The following is a 19,735-nucleotide window of genomic DNA, read 5'->3' as shown; positions in this document are numbered from 1 at the left end:
AATATATAAAAATGTACAGAAAATTAAAAATCGCTATATAAAGAACTTCTCATAGTGTTAAATACAGTGTTATGGGTTATACCTGAAGATTAGACCACAGAGGGCAGAGAGAACAGGGAGGTGTGGCAAGGAGGGGAGGCTGCAGAGGTGAAGCCCTGACAAGCCTAGTCCAAGGACTCCACGGCCTGGAGTCGGAATAAAAACCACAACTCCCAGAAATCCTCGCTCTGATGAGGGGCGGGGACAACAGCGTGTGGGCGGGGCCCTCCGAGGGAGCGTTTCTCCCGCGAGGAGTGGCGCGTGAAGTGGCGGGAGCCGCTGTGATGGAGGCGAGGGAGGAAAAAGAAGCCCAGGTGATGGGACGGGAGCGGGATTTTGCGGTTTCCTGGAAACTTCATCTTTGACGCATCCACGCCGCCGACGGATGTCCTGTGCACGCCCTGTCTACTTTTTCTCTCCCAAACTCTAAACCGCCTTCCCAATCTGCGAGCACTAGTCTGTTGAGACCCCTTGGAAAGGCGTTTCCTTTCTCCGGCCTTCCCTTTTGCTGGGATCCAGCCACCTCTCAAACCCCCTCCGGGAGGACTGGAGTGCGACTTCTGAGCCCAAACCCACCTTCCAGCCAAGCCTTGAGGTTCTTTGCTGCTTCCTACTAGAGTTTTTCCTCTAGAGCTGCATCCCGACCCTCGATTCACCTGACACTGCGGGGTTTATGGTGTGTGGGCAAAGGCTTGTTTTCAGACCCTGCGTGTGTATACTCGTGCGTTTGCACCGCTTACCAAGCTTTAAGTTTTCAAAGTGAGGCGGCATGAATTTTTATTTGGTCATTTGGACTCTCCCCCCAGCCCTCACTGGGGATTGAACCCAAGGGCACTTTTCCCTGAACTACATCCTAAGAACTTTTTATTTTTCTTTTGAGACAGAGCCTCCCTAAGTTCCTGAGGCTGACCTTAAAGTTGTGATCCACCTGCCCCAGCCCGCCGAGTCGCAGTGTTTACCGACAAGCGCCACCGCACCACGCTCATTTTGACTTTTGTACCATTTTTCAATGTGCTTGCTTGCTTTTTATATCCTGCCATCTAATATATCCCCCCAAAGACAAATTGGGATGTGAAGTAGGATGCCGGAATAGGCTTAGCATTTAGTTTGCTTTTGAGTACTTCGTCATAGTCGCATCGTGCCATTACAACAAACAAGGCTTTTAATATTTGCCTCCTTTTAATGGTTAGGTCGCTGCGTGGTTAAAAAAAATATTTGGAGATCATCCTATTCCACAGTATGAGGTGAACCCACGGACCACAGAGATTTTATATCACCTTTCAGAACGCAACAAGGTCCGGGACAGGGACGTCCACCTGGTAATAGAGGACTTGAAACAGAAAGCAAGCGAATATGAATCTGAAGGTGAGATTAAGTCTAGAATTATGAATGAGATAATAGAAGTAACCAAATTTTTTATAACACGAAAGTATTCAAGATTAGTATATACTTGTTTTGATCCTTTATTTTATGCAGAATTGTCTTCCACTGTTATAATGTTCCAGTAGTAACTTTCCAAATCACAAATTTTATTGTAGTAAATGTTCTATTGGTACTCTAATAGAAAAATAGGTAAGCCCTAAAAAAATAAGAGTCTAAAAGTATAAGCCTCATATATAAGATGCCTTGTATTTTTTTCCTTAAATATTTGTTTAGTCTATTTCCAGCCCCCATGCCTTAGTCATAAGGAATTTTTAGGACACCTGAGGTGGCAGCCATGAAGTGGGAAACTTAGACATATCACCTTATGGCTATGTATCAGGGAATCACATTAGAATTTTCTGTTGGATGTGTTACATGAAAAAGTACAGCCCGGCACGACAGCACACACTTGTAATCCCAGGGGCTTGGGAGGCTGAAACAGGAGGATCCCAAGTTCAAAGCCAGCTTCAGCAAAAGTGAGGCACTAAGCAACTTAGTGTTTAAGCAACGCTGTCTCTAGATAAAATACAAAATAGGGCTGGGAATGTGGCTCAGTGGTTGAGTGCCCCTGGTCAAATCCCTGATACCCCACCCCCCCAAAAAAAAAACAAACAATAAATGAAAAAGTACATTCCAGATACTCATTTTTTCATAATATAAACCACTAAAGATTAATAAAAGTCTTTTTGATATGGAACTATACCAAAGAGAAAGGAAATGAAACTTACATTTACCCTATATTTAACCAAGTAGATGGCACTGTTAGATAGGTTTTGAACATAGTGCAATTTATACTTAGTTCTATTGCATGTGTACTTTCTTCCAATTTTTCTTACTAAAATTAACATAGTTGATTTTGTAATCACAGAGACTCAGTAGACTGGGGCAGGAGGATCACAAGTTCAAGGCCCTAAGCAATTTAGGGAGATGCTGTCTTATAAAATAAAAAAAGCAGGGCTAGGGTTGTGGCTCAGTGGTAGAGCAATTGGAACAATTGCCTTGCACACGTGAGGCACTGGGTTCGATCCTCAGCACCACATAAAATAAATAAATAAAACAAAACAAAATAATTTTTAAAAGCTAGGGATGTAACTTAGTGATAAAGTACCCCTGGATTCAATCCCCAATACCAAAAATATAAAATTAAATTAACATTTAGCGTGAGTCTTTGTTTTGGTGTACTGTTTTAACACACGTAGAGTCTAGAACCACCCCCACAATCAGGATACAGAACAATTCCATTGCTCCCATGTACTGCTGCTTTGGATTCAGATTCTTCTGTACATGTTCTTCTAAAATTGTTCTATTTTTAAATAATTATTTTTGTAGTTATTAAAATACAACATAGAAGAAGGGCTTTGAGTCCAGGATAATCTCATTTTGTAGGAGCCTTCTTTTTGTCCATAGCCTATAACTAAAACTTTAAGAATTTTCAAAGTAGGGTTATTTTTCTGACTTAAACCTTTCGGAGTGACATATTTTGGGGGTTCGGAGATTGAACTCAGAGGCACTTGACCACGGAGCCACATCCCCAGCCCCCAGCCTTATTTTGTATTTTACTTAGAGACAGGGTCTCACTGATTTGCTTAGCACCTTGCTGTTGCTGAGGCTGGCTTTGAACTCCTGATCCTCCTGAGCCACTGAGATTGCAGGCATGTACCACCGCGCCTGGCCAGAGTGACACTGTTTTGTGGTCCTAGGGATTAAAACCAGAGCCTCATGCACACTAAGCAAGTACTCCACCACTGAGATAGACCCCAGGCTCTTGCCTTCATTTTCATAAAGTAGTTTTGCTAGATGTGGGATACTTGGTTGACAGTTATTTTCTTGAGCACTTTGCATATGTTTTCCCATGTATGGTCCCTGTTGTTGGCTGTTAGTCTATTGTAAGGTTTTCTTGTAAGTAACAAGTAGTTTTTCTTTTGTTTCTTTTAAGATTTTTCTGCTTGTGTTTTACGTTCAACATTTTATTCTAATGTCTATTTGTGAATCTCTTTGTTGGGCTTCCTGATTGTATAAGTTATTCTTTTTTTAGTAAATGTGATAAATTTTTAGGTATTATTTCTTATTACATTTTTTCAACTTTCTTTTTATTTTTTCTTTTTCTTTTTTTATTTTTCTAGTAATGGGGATTGAGCCCAGGAACATTCTACCACTGAGCTACATATCCAACTCTTTTTATTTATTTTTTAATTTTTTTGAAACAGGGACTTACTAAGTTACCCAGGCTGGCCTCAAATTTGTGATCCTCCTGCCTATGTCTTCTGAATCCCTGGGATTACAGGCATGTACCTGGCAAATTCATTCATTTTTTTCCTTCTGCTATGTTCAATCCAATGTTAATCCTCTCTGGTGATTTATTTTTAAATTTTTTGGTATTGTTGGGGATCAGATCCAGGACCTCACGTATGCTGGGCAATCACTTCACCACTGACATACATACCCAGCCCCCTCTAGCGAATTTTTTTGGTTCAATTATTATACTCATTAATTTCAAGTTTCTATTTAGTTCTTTTTAAAAAAAAAAAAAACTATTTTAGCTCTTTATTGATGCTCTCTATTTGATCCAACATTGTCACCTGACCTTTCTTTACTTTTTAAATTGGCATCATTTAGTTCTGTGAACTTGCTTATTTTGGAGATTTTGAGGTCTCCTGATAAGTGTAATGGACTCCCAGGCAGTTTCTGTTGCTTGCTTTTTTTTTTTTTTTTTTTTTTGGTATGAGGGATTGAATCCAAAGGTACTTTACACTGAGACATGTATTTAGCCCTTTTTATTTTTTTATTTTGAGACAGAATCTTGCTAAGTTGCTTAGAGCCTCACTAAGTTACTGAGGCTGGCCCTGAACTTGTGGTCTTCCTTTGTCAGCCTCCCAAGTCACTGGGATTACATGCATGTGCCACCATGCCTGACCTTTGCTTACTTTTTTTTTCCTTCCTTCAGTTTATGGGTCATATGTTCATGTTCTTTCTATCCCTCATTGTTTTTTGGGTTTTTTTTTGTTGTTGTTGTTGTTGTTTTTGTGTTTTTGTTATTGTTGTTGTTGTTTTTTGGCAGTGCTGGGGTTTGAACCCAGGGCCTCACACATGTAGGCAAAGACTCTACCACTGAGCTACATACATCCCCATCCTCCACACTCATAGTTTTTGTTGGAAACTAGACAGTTTAGATAATATGTTATAGCAATGCTGGGTTCTATTCTCCCTTTCCCTTCCTGTTATTGTTATTTTTTTTTTTTTTTTATTTGTTCAGTGGCTGGCTGGATTGTTTTAGTGAAGTCTCATTACCTTCAACAGTGTTAAGCTTCTGATGATGCTCCTCAGGGACACATGTGCTTCAATATGCCCAGTCACCCTTGGATGATGGTAGTTTTGGTGGGGTTCTGTTCCTTTCTCTCACTGACCATCCAGCTGTGAAATTCCACAAATTGATAGCTGACAGTTGTTTTCAACAATGCCTCAAGGCATAAGTTGCTGTACAAACTAATCAAATTCTTACTCCTTCAAAGGAATAGTTTTTTTTTTTCTGTTTTGCAAATAACTGTAAATATTTATTTATTTTTAATTATTCAGAATAGTTTCTATATGTCTGGTGCTGCTGGGAGTACTTTTAAAGAGTGAACATTAGCTTCCACAAGAAGTACAAAAAAAAAAAGTAGATAAGTGCCAGTTATCCTAAAACATGAAATGTTCTATAACTCAGGGATATCACAAAGGGAAAAAAGGAATACCTCTGTCAGTTTGTCACATGAGAGATTTCACAGTAGCGGGAATGCATACAATACAATCTATAAAATAATTAAGAGGTACAACCAGGAGGATAATTTATAGATGTTGATATCTACAATCAGCTGCCTGTATGTACAGGAGTTACATTCTTTATTTTGGTTGGACCTCATCCAATCAGTGAAAGGTCTTATGAGCAAAACCAGAATTCCCTGAGGAAGACAGTCTGCCTTTGTATTACACCATCAGAAGCCTGCTGCTGGCTTTCCTACATATATCCTAGTAAAGCCTAGTAATTCTGTTTCTCTGGGAAAAATTTATTGGTACATCGCCACTACTAAATATTTGGCATAGGAATAGTTTTTGCGGTCCATTGGATAGTTGTTCTAACTCCAGCATGGCTCCTAGATACATTATTCCTTTGTTCTCTTCTATAAACTCACTGGCCTGACTGTGCTCCCAATTGCCTTTTACCGCAGTTTCTGCCATTTTTGAGAATGCACTTAGGCTTGAACTTCTCCATGCTCTGTTGCAAATGAAGTTAGTTCTTTTAGGAAGAGATGGTGAACTACCCATTTTATGACTTGCTTCTCCCCGCAACCCCTCCATCCAAGCAAAACCTCTGAGCCAGGGCTCTGGGTCTGGGAGTAGAGCAATGGCAAGCTTCTGAGTGGCACCTCTACTGTGGATGCTGAGTGGTGGGGAAGTGTGGCAGTCTTAGGTCATCTTGCCTTGCCTCTCTTGAAGTGGAATCTCTGCCTCACTAGCTGCTGCAGGAGCCACTGTGGCCCTAGTATTCTCATTATACCTCATCCAAGATTGAACTACTATGCCAAAAGCAATGACAAGTCATCTGGGACTTGGTCTTAGCAACAGTGGCTACAACAAGATCCAAAATGTTGTAGTCCTGCTCCCACTAGGAAGAAAGCCCTGAAGCTAGGAGTTAGGAGCAAAGGGAGCCCTGTGCTCTTGACTGCAGCAGTCCCCAATGGAGTCCCCACCTCATTAAACTGGAAGGAAGGAGAGAGGGAGTAGTCTTGACCTTCCTTACTGAATTTGCATAGATATTTTCTTGAGTAGATGCTTTTTCTTTTGCTTAGTTTTTTTTTAGGACTATTTCCAGTGTCTTAGTGGTTGTTTGTTTTTTATAATTTTCACTGGAAAACAGGCCAGCAACAGTTCATGATTCATGATGGAAATCATCTCTTGGTCAATTGTTTTTGAGTAAGGATGACAGTATAATTCGATAAAGGAAAGAATAGTCTTTTCCACAAATGGTGCTGGGACAACTGGATGGCCACATGTATAAGAATTAAGTTGGAGCCTACCTCATGCCATTCATAAGGATTAACTCAAGCTGGGCAAGGGGTGCATACCTATAATCCCAATGACTCCAGAGACTGAAGCAGGAGAATTACAAATACAAGGCCAGCATTAGCAACTTAGTGAGTTCCTGTCTCAAAATAAAAATAGAAAAGGGCTGGTAGAGCACCCCTTGGTTAAATCCCCACCCCCCAAAAAAGAGAGAAAGCGAGAGAGAGAAAGAATGAAAAAAAGTTAGTTGACAGAATGGGAAAAAAAAAATTTGTAAATCATATATCTGATACACATGTAGTTATACCTACAACATACAAAGAACTTTTCTGATTTAATAATAGGACAAGTGACACATTTTTAAAATGCAAAAGGAATATGACTAGACATTTCTTCCAAGAAGATTTACAAATGGCTAATAAGCAGCATCAATAACCACTAAGGAATACAAATCAAAACTACAATGCTATCTAGTACCCAATAGGTCAGCTGTAATCAAAAAGATATAATAACATTTGGGGAAGATGTGAAGAGTTTGGAAACCTCATTTATTTCTGTTGAGAATGTAAAAGCATGATCATTTGGGAATGCATTCCAGTAATTCCTCAGATGGCTAAATATAGAGTTACTTTACAACCAGTAATTTAACTCTTAAGGTATATACCAAAAAATATGGACATGTATGTTCATATCAAAACCTATAAATCATTGAACTCTGTATGTGTAATAAGAACTGTAATGCATTCTGCAGTCATGTATTTAAAAAAATAAAACCAATAAAACTAAAAAAAATCACATATATCCATATTTATAGCAGAATTTTTCATTTTTTCAAATGTCCATGAAAGAATGAATGGATGAACAAAATGTGATCTGTTCATACAACAGAGAGTATTCTCTCTGTATGCTGGAACATTATTTAGCCACAAAAGAGAATGAACATGCTGATACATGCTGTAATATGAATGAACCTTGAAACCATTATGCTGTCACAAAGGACCACATATTTTATGATACCATTTATATGAAATGTCCAAAATAAACAGATGAATAGAGACATAAAGTGGCTGCTAGGGATTTGTGGCTTAGGAGATTGAAAAGTTGTGACTAAGGGATATGTGGTTTATTTTAGGGGGTGACAAAAATGTTCTAGAATAGATATGTTGACAGGTGTACAATTCAATATACTAAAATCCATCAAATTGTATACTTTAAGTGGGTAGATTGTATGGTATGACTTGTACTATAATATAGATGTTAAAGGTTTAAGAAAATAATAAAGACAAAATATCTTAGTCATCATGAAATTATCTTTCAGCTAAGCATCTTCAAGACCTTCTCATGGAGAGTGTGAATTTTTCCCCTGCCAATCTGTCTAGCACTGGTTCCAGGTATCTGAATGCTTTGGTTGACAGTGCAGTGGCCCTTGAAACAAAGGACACCTCACTAGCAAGGTAATTATGACAGTTTTAATTTTTGTAGTCATTTTGTAACGTCTTGACCCATAGACTTTTTGTTTCTCAAGGTAATTCTGTATAGAAAATTAACAATAAATACAAAAACCATTTTAATTAACTCCTTATTTTTTCTAGTAAGTAAGATTAGTTAAGATGAATTTGATGCTGGTTAATTTTTGGTGCTTTCTTCTTTTAGGACTAGGTTGTGAAGGTGGGCTCACATGTATTTGGAGAAGGATTGGGTATCACATTGTTCCCTATAAACACTAAGAAAAGCTGTCACAAGGCTAAATTATCTGGTCAGGCATGGTAAATTTTGTTTTATCTGTACAACACTAGGGATTTAACCCAAGGCCTCACACGTGCTATGTAAGCGCTTTACTACTGAGTTACATCCCCAGCCCCAGTATGGTAAATCTTGATCATGTACCTATAATTCTATTGAGTAAAGTAGGATAGAGACCTTCATTCTTTGTGACAGTTGCCTGTATATGTATACCTATACATGATTCTTCAAGAACCTTAAGAGGAAACTGAGACTTGGGAGGAGTGGGCTAATAGTTTCTCCAAACTAGTAAATAGCAAATTGGGATCCTAACCCAGTCTCCAAAGTTCATCTGACTATCACTGGTGGTCATTTCTTAGCTAGGACTACCATTATAACTTATCATAATCAGAGAACTACACAATTGTTCTGTTTAATTACCAATATTAAAGCTTGGAATTTCTATATACTCAGAGCAGCATTTTCGGTATAAGAACATGTAGGCCGAACAGCAGAGTTTTAAAAGACAAATGGAATTTTTGCCAGCTGAAGAATTTAAAAGACAAATGGAATTTTTTGCAAGCTATTTCTATTCTAGCAATGGAAATAGCTTGCAAAAAAATGCGTATGAAACAATTTGATTATATCAGAACCTACATAGACATAAGATCATTTTTAATAATAAATACTTATTATCATTATTGTCTTCAACTCAGGTATGTAACCAGATTCTTCTTTTAGTTTTATCCCTGCAGTGAATGATTTGACCTCTGATCTTTTTTGTACCAAATCCAAAAATGAAGAGATAAAGCTTGAATTGGGAAAACTTGAAAAAAATCTAACTGCAACTTTAGTATTAGAAAAATGTCTACAAGAGTAAGTAATTGAGTTGAATATGTTGACAATTTTGATTATAAAGACGTAATAACATTATGAGACTTAGTTTTGACAGTAGGTATGATTTTCAAAACTACATGAGAAGCCAGACCTTTTGGAACATGCCTGTAATATGCAACTCTGGAGCCTGAGGTAGGAGGATCTCAAGTTCAAAGCCAGCCTCAGCAGTTTATTGAGGCCCTAAGCAACTTAGCAAGATGCTGTCTCAAAATCAAAAATAAAAAGGGCTGGGGATGTGACTCAGTGGTGAAGTGTACTGCTTCTCCAGGACCAAAAAAACTACATAAGAAAATGGGGTCCATAAAACTTTTTTTTTTTTTTTTTTTTTTGTAGAAAATGACTTTAATGGAGGTGGGGAATGGTCAAGTACAAATGTTTACCTTTTACTTTATATAATTTATTACCTTTGTTTTTGTTTTAGAAATAATGTGGGTTTTATAATTTTCAAATGTACTTTTTTTTTTTTCCTTTCGGTACTGCATATTGAACCCTGGGATGCTCTACCACTGAGCTATGTCCCAGCCCTTTTAAAAATACTATTTATGGGCTGGGGATGTGGCTCGCCTGGCAGGCGTGTGGCCTGGGTTCGATCCTCAACACCACATACAAACAAAGATGTTGTGTCCGCTGAAAACTAAAAAATAAATATTAAAAAAAATAATAAAATAAAATAAAATATTATTTATTTTGAGACAGACTCTTGCTAAGTTTTCCAGGCTGTCATTGAACTTTCAGTCTTCCTGCCTCAGCCTTCTAAATCACTAGGATAACAGGCTTACGCCACCACATCTAACTGTATGTGTTTTTGTTTTTTTGAAATTTCCAAACTAACATAAAACTTAAATACCTTGTATTTTGCTGAGCTTTTTTACTATAACCCTGATATTCCTCTTTGATGCTGTGGTCCTTCTTTAGGTCCTTGTTGCCCAAGAGATTTGGGCCAGTGATAGAGATTATATAAACACAGAAGTAATTGGTAGTATATAAAAGTACTCAAATATTGACAATTCATGCAAGACACTGTGTCATTGTCACATTTAGTATAGAGACCTTTGGAACCTTGTGGTTCAAATGGGCTTTAGGATGTGTGTGTGTGTGTGCATTTTTTTGTTTTAATGATCCCCTGCTTTCAGTGTAATAGTTAAAATATTGAGTGATGATCCAGGTCCAGAGAAAGGGGTACACTGGCCCCAGTAACCTTGGCACCTAGGGTTAGCTACTTTGCCAGGGCTCTTAGTTTGGAAATCTACATTGTTCATTTCTGGTTGACAGTTTTCTGGGTTCTAGAGAACATTTGGTAAGCACCTATCATAACTGTCCAATGTTAACTGTAGACAGATTTTTACTGTCAAGCAATAAGGGCTGGAGTTGTGGCTCAGTGGTAGAGCGCTTGCCTGGCATGTGTGAGGCCCTGGGTTCAATCCTCAGCACCACATATAAATAAATAAATAAAATAAAAGATGTATTGACAGAATTAAAAAAAAAGATTAGGCAACAAGATAAAGGATTAAAAATGGAAATGTAACTGGGTTCATTTGATTCTAAGATTTTGATCATCCTCCCCACAAAAAAAGTGGGTAAAACAGAATTGTCCAGTAGTCATGGAAGAAAGATTGGTGATAAGAATTTGAGCCTGAAACTGAAGAGAGTACGCCTCTTTACAGGAACCAGACCAGCATCCCCTGACAAAAGAACACTTAGGAGCAGCCTGTGGGGAGTGGAGATTTGCCCTCCCCGCACTGAGCCTGAGGTCCCAGAACACAATATTGACTTTAGGATTTATTGTCACTTTTTCTCTTTTTCTTTGTGTGTATCTATGTTACTAGGGATTGAACTCAGGGGCATTCTCCCACTGAAACAAATCCCTGGCCCTTTTTTATTTTTATTTTAGAAGCAGAGTCTCCTTAGGTTTTTGATGTGGCCCCAAACTTTCACTCCTCCTGCCTCAGCCACTCAGTAGCATGTAACACCATAGCAGCTATTCAGTCATTTTCTTGAGTAGCAGATTTACTATCTCCAAGAATAATTAATATAAATTAATCTTAAAATTATTTTGTATTCTCTGCAAAAAATCCCAGAAGGCGGCATGGTGAGGAAAGTGACCTGAAAGAATGTATGGTAGTCTGGGACATGAGATTTATGGTAGAGGATCCAGCAAGTAGGCTATCTATTATTGGCTAAGCCAGTATTGAATCCAAAAAGTTTTTGTTTGTTTGTTTTAATAATTATTTCATTGAGGGTGAGGAGAAAAAAATGCTTTTAATTTTGCTTTTAAAAAAGGGATCTCAAGAAGGCAGAACTGCATCTGTCTACTGAAAGGGCCAAAGTTGACAATCGTCTTCAGAACATGGACTTCCTAAAAGCCAAGTCAGAGGAGTTCAGATTTGGAATCAAAGCTGCAGAGGTTTGTGTGAAGAACCAAATATAGCTAGCTCTCTTTGACCTTCAGCCTTACAACTAGGCAATATTATTAGTCAGTTTTTATGGATGAGGGAAATACAGAGAAGAGAGGTAACTTGCCCAACGTTGCATAATTACTTAGCAGCAGATCCAGATTCAAAGTCAGGCATTCAAACCCTGAAGCTCACAGGCCCTTAAACCCTATATCCATTTTGTCACAGTTATCACTGTGGAAAAGATTTACGTGTAACATAGAAGACTCAGATGCATGTATAATTTTTCATCTGTGATGTATAGCTCCTCTTCACTGTATTATGTATTAAAAATACTCCATGATGGTCACTTTCAAAATAATTTTCTTACCAAATACCTTCTTTTGTAACTGTAGGAACAGCTTTCAGCTAGGGGCATGGATGCATCCCTGTCTCATCAGTCACTACTAGCACTGTCAGAGGTGAGTTTATTGTCTTAGTCTGCTGCTGCAACAGAATGCCACAGACTGGGTAATTTATAAGTAATAGAAACTTATCTAGGGGCTGAGAAATGTAAGATCAGAGAGGGCAACCTCTGGTGAAGGCCTTCTACTGGCAGAAGGGCAAGCCAGCAGGAGTCAGAGAAATCAGCTGAGCTCATCCTTCTCATCAGGAACGCACTCCTGCCATAATGACTTTATTCCCTCACATGATCATGGCCTAATTACTTCTAAAGTTTCCACCTCTTGATATTGTTATAATGGCAGTTAGATTTCAACATAAGTTTTGGAGGGATCATTCAAACCACATCATTTATTTATTTATTTTATATTACTTACTTACTTGTTTTTAAGACATGTTGCTCAGGCTGCTATTGAACTCTTGGAGTCCATCAGTCCTGCCTCAACCTTCTGAGTAGCTGGGATTATAGATGTGTTAGCAGGCCCAGCTCCTAGCATTTTATGTGTGTGTGGTACTGAGGATTGAACCCCTGGGCTTCCACATTTATAGCAAGTATTATACTGCTGACCCCTAAGTCTTCTTCAAAATTTTTAAAATTTCAACTCAGACTTTTTCTAACTTGTTCAGATGATCTTTAACTTTGTAAACCTCTTACCTTAGCCTCCTGAGGGGGTGGGATTACAGGCCTGAGTTACTATGCCCAATTCCTTGGAATCTAAAGTTGACAACTCATAAATATGTATTTGAGACTCTAGTTGTTCCTTTACATTATGATTTTTCTTAATTACATTCTTTTGTGTTTCTAGGCAGCATACTAAAGTCCTATTCTTAATAAAGGGGAGTAGAGTAGAACTTTCCTATATTAAGCATCTTGTAAGTATTGTTTCCATTGGAAGTGAGTTTATCTATTCCAAGCTATTTGGTAACTTTATTTAAAATATCCGTAGATTGGAGGTGTAGCTCAGTTATAGAGCACTTGCTTAGCATGTACAAGGTCCTGGGTTTGATGTCCATCACCACAAAATAAATAAATAGAATATCCCAGTGTTAATGTTTTATCACGTTTTATTTCGGAAAAGGGCAGTTTTGCCAGGAGTGATGGTATAGGCCTAATAATCCCAGGTACTTGGGAGGCTGAGACAGGAGGATGACAATTTGAGGCTAACCCCACCAAGTTAGCAAGACCCTGTTTCTATATGGAAAAAAAAAAAAAAAGAACAAGTATATAGTTCAGTGGTAGAACACCAAGGGTTCAATCCCCAGTACCAGATAAATAATAGAAACGGGCAGGCAGTATTTATTTGCAATGTGAATACCTGGGTTTCACTGTGACTGTGTTATTTCACTCTCAGAAATTGGCAGAACTAAAACGACAGACTGTACCTTTGAAGAAAAAGTTGGAGTCTTATTTAGATTTAATGCCGGTAAGTGTATGTGTGTGTGTGTATTAAGTGCTTTTCTTTAACATTCTTCAAAGGCACTGAATGGGGAGTTTTGCTTTTGATGTTACCACTAGTGGCACCTGCAGATGACCCATGTTGTAGGCAAAAGGGGAGAGATGAGGGTTGTGATGTCTGGCCAGGGGCCGGACCGTGGGCCTCTTAGAAACAGTGGAGGAAAGACGCAGGGAGGGTGGAAAGGGGCATGTTCTCCGGGGTTCTGACTGGCAGGAGTCATAGAGTAGCACCCTAGCTGTGTAGAGGGTCCCTCCAAAGGGAAAGGAGCTGTGAAGAGGGTTTCCTCTTGGGTCCTAGAACAGAGGGACCACAAAAAGGATGCAGGTGACTGACTGTAGAGATGAACACAGTGTGTGGAGGGGTGGTAGAGATGAGGAAAGATACAGAGAAACCATAGCAGCAAGGACTATGTGGAGGGGTTACAGAGGTGAAGTGGGGGGAGAGAGAAACTGTTAAGGACCCTAGAGGTAGGAGAGCCTTTATAGAGGGACACGGAGGTGAAAGGTCATGTAGGTGAACAGAGATATGAAGTGGCAATGTAAAAAGGGTGAGGAAGATTCAGGGGGGTGTTTATGACAAGTTTTATGGGAGACAGAAGTCAACTACAATGACCTCTGTGGAGTGTTCCTTAGGGTTTGTCCTAATGAAGGCACCCAAACCAGGCATTTAAAGCTTTTCAAGTATTGACTTCCTACTCCGCTAGGAATATGGGTCCTCCTCTGAGGTGCATATCCCCTCTGATCTTGCTGCCCCTGCATGGGGAGTGGATGAGTTGGAGGGGTTTACCCTGAAGTTTGTCCCAGGTTCTCCTTGTCGCAAGTACAGGAAGGAAGGTCTCCCAGTCTTAGAGGTACTAGTGTTCCCTGTAGCTACAACCAAAATCCATCAATATTTGCAGGCATGTGGAATCCTCTTACAAGATGGCTATGGTTGCCTTTGAGCACCAAGCCCCTTTATGGGGTTGTCAGAGTTCAAAGATCAGACTGGTGTTGTCACTTCCTTCAGTCTCTTCATTAACAGGACCACAGGCTGCCTTCTCTGAATGACTGGAGCCAACCAGAGGGGAGCTGGGAAGACTTCCAGGCCAGCATTGAGGGACGAGAGTTGGGGCCAGAGGGGAGGTGAGGCCCCAGAAGCTAAGGATAGTAAGGAGGCCCGGAGTATCTGGGACCAAGCAATACCCCTCTGGGAGCTTCCTGACACAGTGAAAGCCCAGATGGCTCTTGTGATGTTTGGCCTTACCAAAGTGAGTCTTTGACCTGCTTGCAGCCTGGTCTTTCCTTGGTTCTACCATCAGGATTTAGAATTACAAGGCCTGAAGCTTCTGGGGGCTGAAGGCCAAGGAGATGGAATGTTCTATATGAAGATCACTATTCCCTGGCCTGGTGCTTCCCATGACCTGTTGGTACCACCAATCAGCTATCAGGATGTTTCGATGGTCCTGTCCAGTCATGAGCTGGACAGCCTGGCCTTGAACTAGTCTACGGGACTTCCTGCCCTTACTCTCCCCACAGGAACTGTCTTCTTACCCCCTGCCTTACTATCTTACCTTGAACAGTTCCAACAGGTCCTCTTCTGGCTAGGGGATAACCTTTAGTCCTGGGAAACTGCCAAGTGTTTGCCTGAAAACTGAACCCCATGTGTTGTTCCTTGGTGCATCCTGGAGACTAATAGCCCCATCCCTCAAGGCCATGAATTAAGGCTTAAATTTCTCGTATTCTTCATACTGCCCTGCCTCCCTGGCACAAATCTATTGTGTCCTTCTGGAAGTTTCAAGAAGAGATGCTAGGAGAACTGTCAAATGTAGAGTAAGCAGCTGGTATCTGCTAGAATCACTTCCCAGACTTCAATTATCTCTTAAAGGAGCACCGGAAAGGTGAGATGAGAGTCTTTACAGGGCCAACAGGCAATGGAAAGATGACATTTATCAGTGAGTATGCCCTGGACTTGTGTAACCAGGTGGTGAACACTATGGGGTAGCTTTGAGATCAGCCATGTGAGACTAGCCCAGGTCTTGCTGACCCAGTTTGCCATGGAACAGCTGGAAGAACAACTGGACAAATATGAAGAGTGGGCCACCTGCTTTGAGGACCTGCCCCTCTATTTCATGACTTTCCACAGGCAACAGAGCATAATAGACACAATGCAACATGTGGTCTATGTCTGTGATATTTGTCATGTGGTCATCAACAACTTGCAGTTCATGATGAGTCACGAATAGCTGTCTACAGACAGAATTGCAGCTGAAGACTACATCCTTGGGGCCTTTCAGAAGTTTGCAACAGACAACAGCTGCCACGTGACACTGGTCACTCACTCCCGGAAGGAGGATGATGACAAGGAACTGCAGACAGCATCCATATTTGGCTTAGCCACAACAAGCCAAGAAGCAGACAGTGTCCTGATCTTGCAGGACAGGAAACTGGTAACTGGGCCAGGGAAACGGTATCTACAGGTGTCCAAGAACTCCTCTGATGGAGATGTTGGTGTCTTCCCACTCGATTTCAACAAGAGCTCTCTCACCTTCTCCGTCCCTCCAAAGAGCAAAGCCCTGCTCAAGAACAGCAAGGATGACAAAGGACTGGTGGCCAAAAAGCCCTCTTCTGGCAAAAAAGAAGCTATGCCCCCAAACTTTGAGAATTAACTCAGACCAGGGCCTCAATCCCTACCAGCCAGATACCTCTAAGCCTTTAAGTGAAGGCAGTCACTGAATGAGCAGTGAGTGACTTATTAAAATGAGCCCGATGGGATAGGCTGGGCCATAGGTGCTCTCTTGGCCCTCTGGTAGGACTTCTGTATCCTATAGTCCTGATCTATGGGCCCTTTTCAGCCTAGGGCAGGGTTTCCTAGTGAGGAATTACAGTGTAACTGCTATTTTCATGAACTTCTGTGTGCTAGGCTTTTCTCAAGGTCCTGAATATTTAGCACTGAAAAGAAAAATAAGGTCTCTGATTCCACAGAACCAGTGTTCTAGTTGAAGAAACAAAACAAGCAAAGAACAAATCAACTTAGTTTTAGTTAGTAAAAGTACTATAAAAAAAAGTAACGTGATAGAGTGCTCATAGGCTAGTATAGATGAAGTGGTCTAGAAAGGTCAGCAGAGTGCATGTGAGCCAGGGCTTCAGGAACTAGGAGTGGATCACGTGAACATCTAGGGAGGGGGATCCAGGCAGAGAGAAAAGCACAGAGCCCTGAGATGGGAATGAGTGAGTCAAATCAAGGTAGTGAGGTCAGGCCCCCTGAACCTGGAGTGGGTTAAAAGACTTCCTGCTGAACTGAATCTAGATTTTCAGAGCCAAAGGGTGACATATGGGTACCAAGTCCTGTTGCTCCCTGCTTTGTAGAGCCAGGCACAAGGTGGCACCTGCTATAATTGATCCTGGGTGCTTAACTCTGTAATATCGGGGCCTCAAATTGAGATGGGAGCTTCTTCCTGCTTGATTGCTTGGCCATTGAGCCATGATAGGGAGCTGTGAGCCCAGAGTGCCTGCCATGTGACACTGTTTCCATGGTGTGCTACTTCAGATGGACAGCTGGAGTTAGGACTTTTATGGTGCCTTTTCCAGTTTTAATGAAAATTTTTTTTATATTAAAAAAAAGGCACTGAATGGTCATGATAATAGAGGGTTTACACTTAAGGATTTAGAGTCATTGGTGAATTTCAGGGTTGTCTGTATGTTGGATATTTCTTCTGCTTTTTGGAAGGAATTGTTGTACATTCTGCCTGCGCCCCACCCACCACCCCACCATCTGAATTGAAGTATTATAACCTTTCCTCATTTTATTTTCCTTTAAAAGAATCCATCACTTGCTCAAGTGAAAATTGAAGAAGCAAAAAGAGAATTAGTAAGTACTTCCCACTTTTTTTCTTAAAATTTCTTTAAAAGAAATAAAACAAATGCCAGTATAACTAAACCCCCTTTCGTACTCCTTCCTTTCCTCTTCCTAGGTAAACTGTAGTTCCAAAGTTGCTGTGTCATTCCCAGGCATCTATTCATTTTTTTTTTTTTTTTTTTTTTTTGGTGTGTATATGTGTGTATTTGTTTCCATAAAAATATACATAATTGAGGCTGAGGCTGAAGCTCAGTGGTAGAGTGCTTGCCGTGCAGGTGTGAGGCCCTGGATTTGATCCTCAGCACCACATAAAAATAAATAATAAAAAATAAAGATGTTATGTCCATCTACAACTAAAAAGAAATATTTAAAAAATATATACATAGTGGAATTTTATTTTTTTAATATTTTTAGCTATAGATGGAAATAATATCTTTATTTATTTTTTTATGTGGTGCTGGGAATTGAACCCAGTGCCTCAAACATATTAGGCAAACACTGTACCACTGAGCCACAACCCCAGCCCACATTTTGTTTTTTAAAGTTTTATGAAGATTTTCCTAATGGAAGAAGATTGGTTGATGTAATACCCACCTATTGTTCCGGCCAAAGACATAAGAATTGAAAATGGGAAGACTTTTCCAAACTGTGGCCAGTGATGAGGTCCAGCTGCTTAAGAGTGTACAACTTAAAATAGGGTTAGAAGCCTGGCACATGCCTGCAATCCCAGTGTCTTTGGATGCTGAGACAGGAAGATCAAAAGTTCAAAGTCAGCCTCAGCAATTTAGTGGGGCCTTAGCAACCCAGTGAAACCTTGTCTCAAAATCAAAAATAAAAAGGGCTAGAGATGGGCTCCTCTGGTTAAGCACCCCTAGGTTCAATCTGCACTACCAGAAACAAAAAGTAAAAAGGTTCATTGGATTGGGATATAAAGTATCCTAAATATATAGAGGAAGCTGTAGGGGATAGTAAAAGTTACTTTTTGTTTCCTTGGGGGTTTTTTTTTGTTTGTTTGTTTTTTGTTTTTTTTTTAGTGGGTGGGGTACTAGGAATTGAACTCAGGGGCACTCGACCACTGAACCACATCCCAGTCCTTTTTTTTTTTTTTGGTATGCTATTTAGAGACAGGGTCTCACTGAGTTACTTAGCACCTCGCTGTTGCTGAGGCTAGCTTTGAACTCACGATCCTCTTGTCTCAGCAACCCATTGGGATTATAGGTGGGCACCACCACACTCAGCTGTTTCCTTGTGTTTTAAGTTCAAGAAAAATGATTATAAAACTGTGCTTTTTAGCCTGGTATGGTGGTATATGCATGTAATCCCAGCTACATGGAAGGCTGAGGCAGAATGATCACACATTTGAAGCCAGCTTCAGCAACTTAGTAAGAGCCTGTCTCAAAAAAAAAATGAAAAGAAACAGCTGGGGATATAGCTCAGTGGTAAAGAGCCCCTGGGTTCAATCCCCAGTATCAAAAACAAAACAAAAAAACTGTGTTTTTTGATCAGGCCAATGCTTTAGGAAGACTGTTCTGTAACCATTTATAAGATGCATTGGAGGGAGAAAGATAATTGCAGAAAACAGTTGGCCCATTTAGGCCAGATGAGAAGCAGTGAGGAAAGTGCAATGAGATGGAGAAGAGGTTACGTGAGAGGCACTGCCGAGGAATGCTGCTGTGGGGGTAAAGGTCTGAAGAATCTAGACACATACCACTACACTAACCCATCTCTCTAAAGCCTTCTTCCCCACTTCAGGTGGGGAAGGAATCCGAAAACTAGGGCATGGAGGCTGGGAGGGAGAAGGGAAATGTAAAGGTAAGGGACTGGGAATATCTCAAAACATATTTGATATAATGATATTTTTCAGAAATGTATTTTAATATTTTTTTTGCTTCCTCTACTTTATTTTTTTTAAATATTTATTTTTTTAGTTTTAGGTGGATGTAATATCTTTATTATTTTCATATTTATGTGGTGCTAAGGATCGAACCAGTGCCTCATTCATGCTAGGCGAGCACTCTACCACTGAGCCACAACCCCAGCTTGCTTCCCCTACTTTAAATAAAGTAGAAGTTATAGCATCAGTCTTATATTTTTATTCATATTCTTTCTTTCTTTCTTTAGGATACCATTGAAGCAGAACTTACAAAGAAAGTAGACATGATGGAACTGTGACCAGAGCCAAATAAACATCTTTTTCCCTAACAAAGTAAATTGAATAGGACTTTAAAGATTTTTTTCCTTCCTGTCATTCCTTAATAACATAATTCCTGTATTCTTAAATAAAATAATAATGTCCTTATTAGTAGAATAATGGTTTCTGGTTATGCATAGTATTTTTGTGCCCAAACCCTGTTTTATATTAAAAAGCATTTTCTCTCAACTGTTGGTTCTGTGTGGTTGTGGTTGGCAGTTAGGAACCCTCCAGTAGCTCTGTTAGGAGAATATTGTGACAGCAGCCATACATGCACTCACTGGGTCAGCCAGAGTGAA

The 19,735-nt window shown here is 40.0% G+C and overlaps 1 protein-coding gene and 1 pseudogene across 3 annotated transcripts; both read left to right on the top strand.

The window, feature by feature from the left end:
• Positions 1-220: 220 nt before the first annotated feature.
• Positions 221-19,625, top strand: Haus1 (HAUS augmin like complex subunit 1). Of its 3 annotated transcripts, none has more exons than XM_015482414.2 (9): positions 222-353; positions 1,230-1,404; positions 7,820-7,955; positions 8,965-9,099; positions 11,401-11,524; positions 11,909-11,974; positions 13,307-13,378; positions 17,210-17,257; positions 19,367-19,625. In XM_015482414.2, the coding sequence occupies exons 1-9, from the start codon at positions 231-233 to the stop codon at positions 19,415-19,417; spliced, it is 930 nt and encodes a 309-aa protein (XP_015337900.2). In that variant the 5' UTR covers positions 222-230; the 3' UTR covers positions 19,418-19,625. The 3 variants fall into 3 exon arrangements, with proteins under 3 accessions (XP_048662241.1, XP_015337900.2, XP_048662240.1); XM_048806283.1 differs by lacking the exon at positions 222-353 and adding an exon at positions 692-715; XM_048806284.1 differs by lacking the exon at positions 8,965-9,099 and having other exon boundaries at positions 221-353.
• On the top strand, positions 15,214-16,749 carry LOC107139279 (annotated as a pseudogene).
• Positions 19,626-19,735: the final 110 nt, after the last annotated feature.

Source organism: Marmota marmota, unplaced genomic scaffold (assembly GCF_001458135.2).
Source record: "Marmota marmota marmota unplaced genomic scaffold, marMar, whole genome shotgun sequence".
Classification (NCBI taxonomy): domain Eukaryota; kingdom Metazoa; phylum Chordata; class Mammalia; order Rodentia; family Sciuridae; genus Marmota; species Marmota marmota.
The sequence above is the reverse complement of the archived record's forward strand: the minus strand, read 5'-3'. Positions and strand labels throughout refer to the sequence as shown.

Excerpts from the sequence above, each read along its gene's own strand:
- Haus1 (XM_015482414.2), top strand. The coding sequence starts at position 231 with ATGAGGGGCGGGGACAACAGCGTGTGGGCGGGGCCCTCCGAGGGAGCG. Across the intron at positions 13,379-17,209 it reads CTTATTTAGATTTAATGCCG|AATCCATCACTTGCTCAAGT; the intron begins GTAAGTGTATGT and ends TTCCTTTAAAAG. Across the intron at positions 17,258-19,366 it reads AAGAAGCAAAAAGAGAATTA|GATACCATTGAAGCAGAACT; the intron begins GTAAGTACTTCC and ends TTCTTTCTTTAG.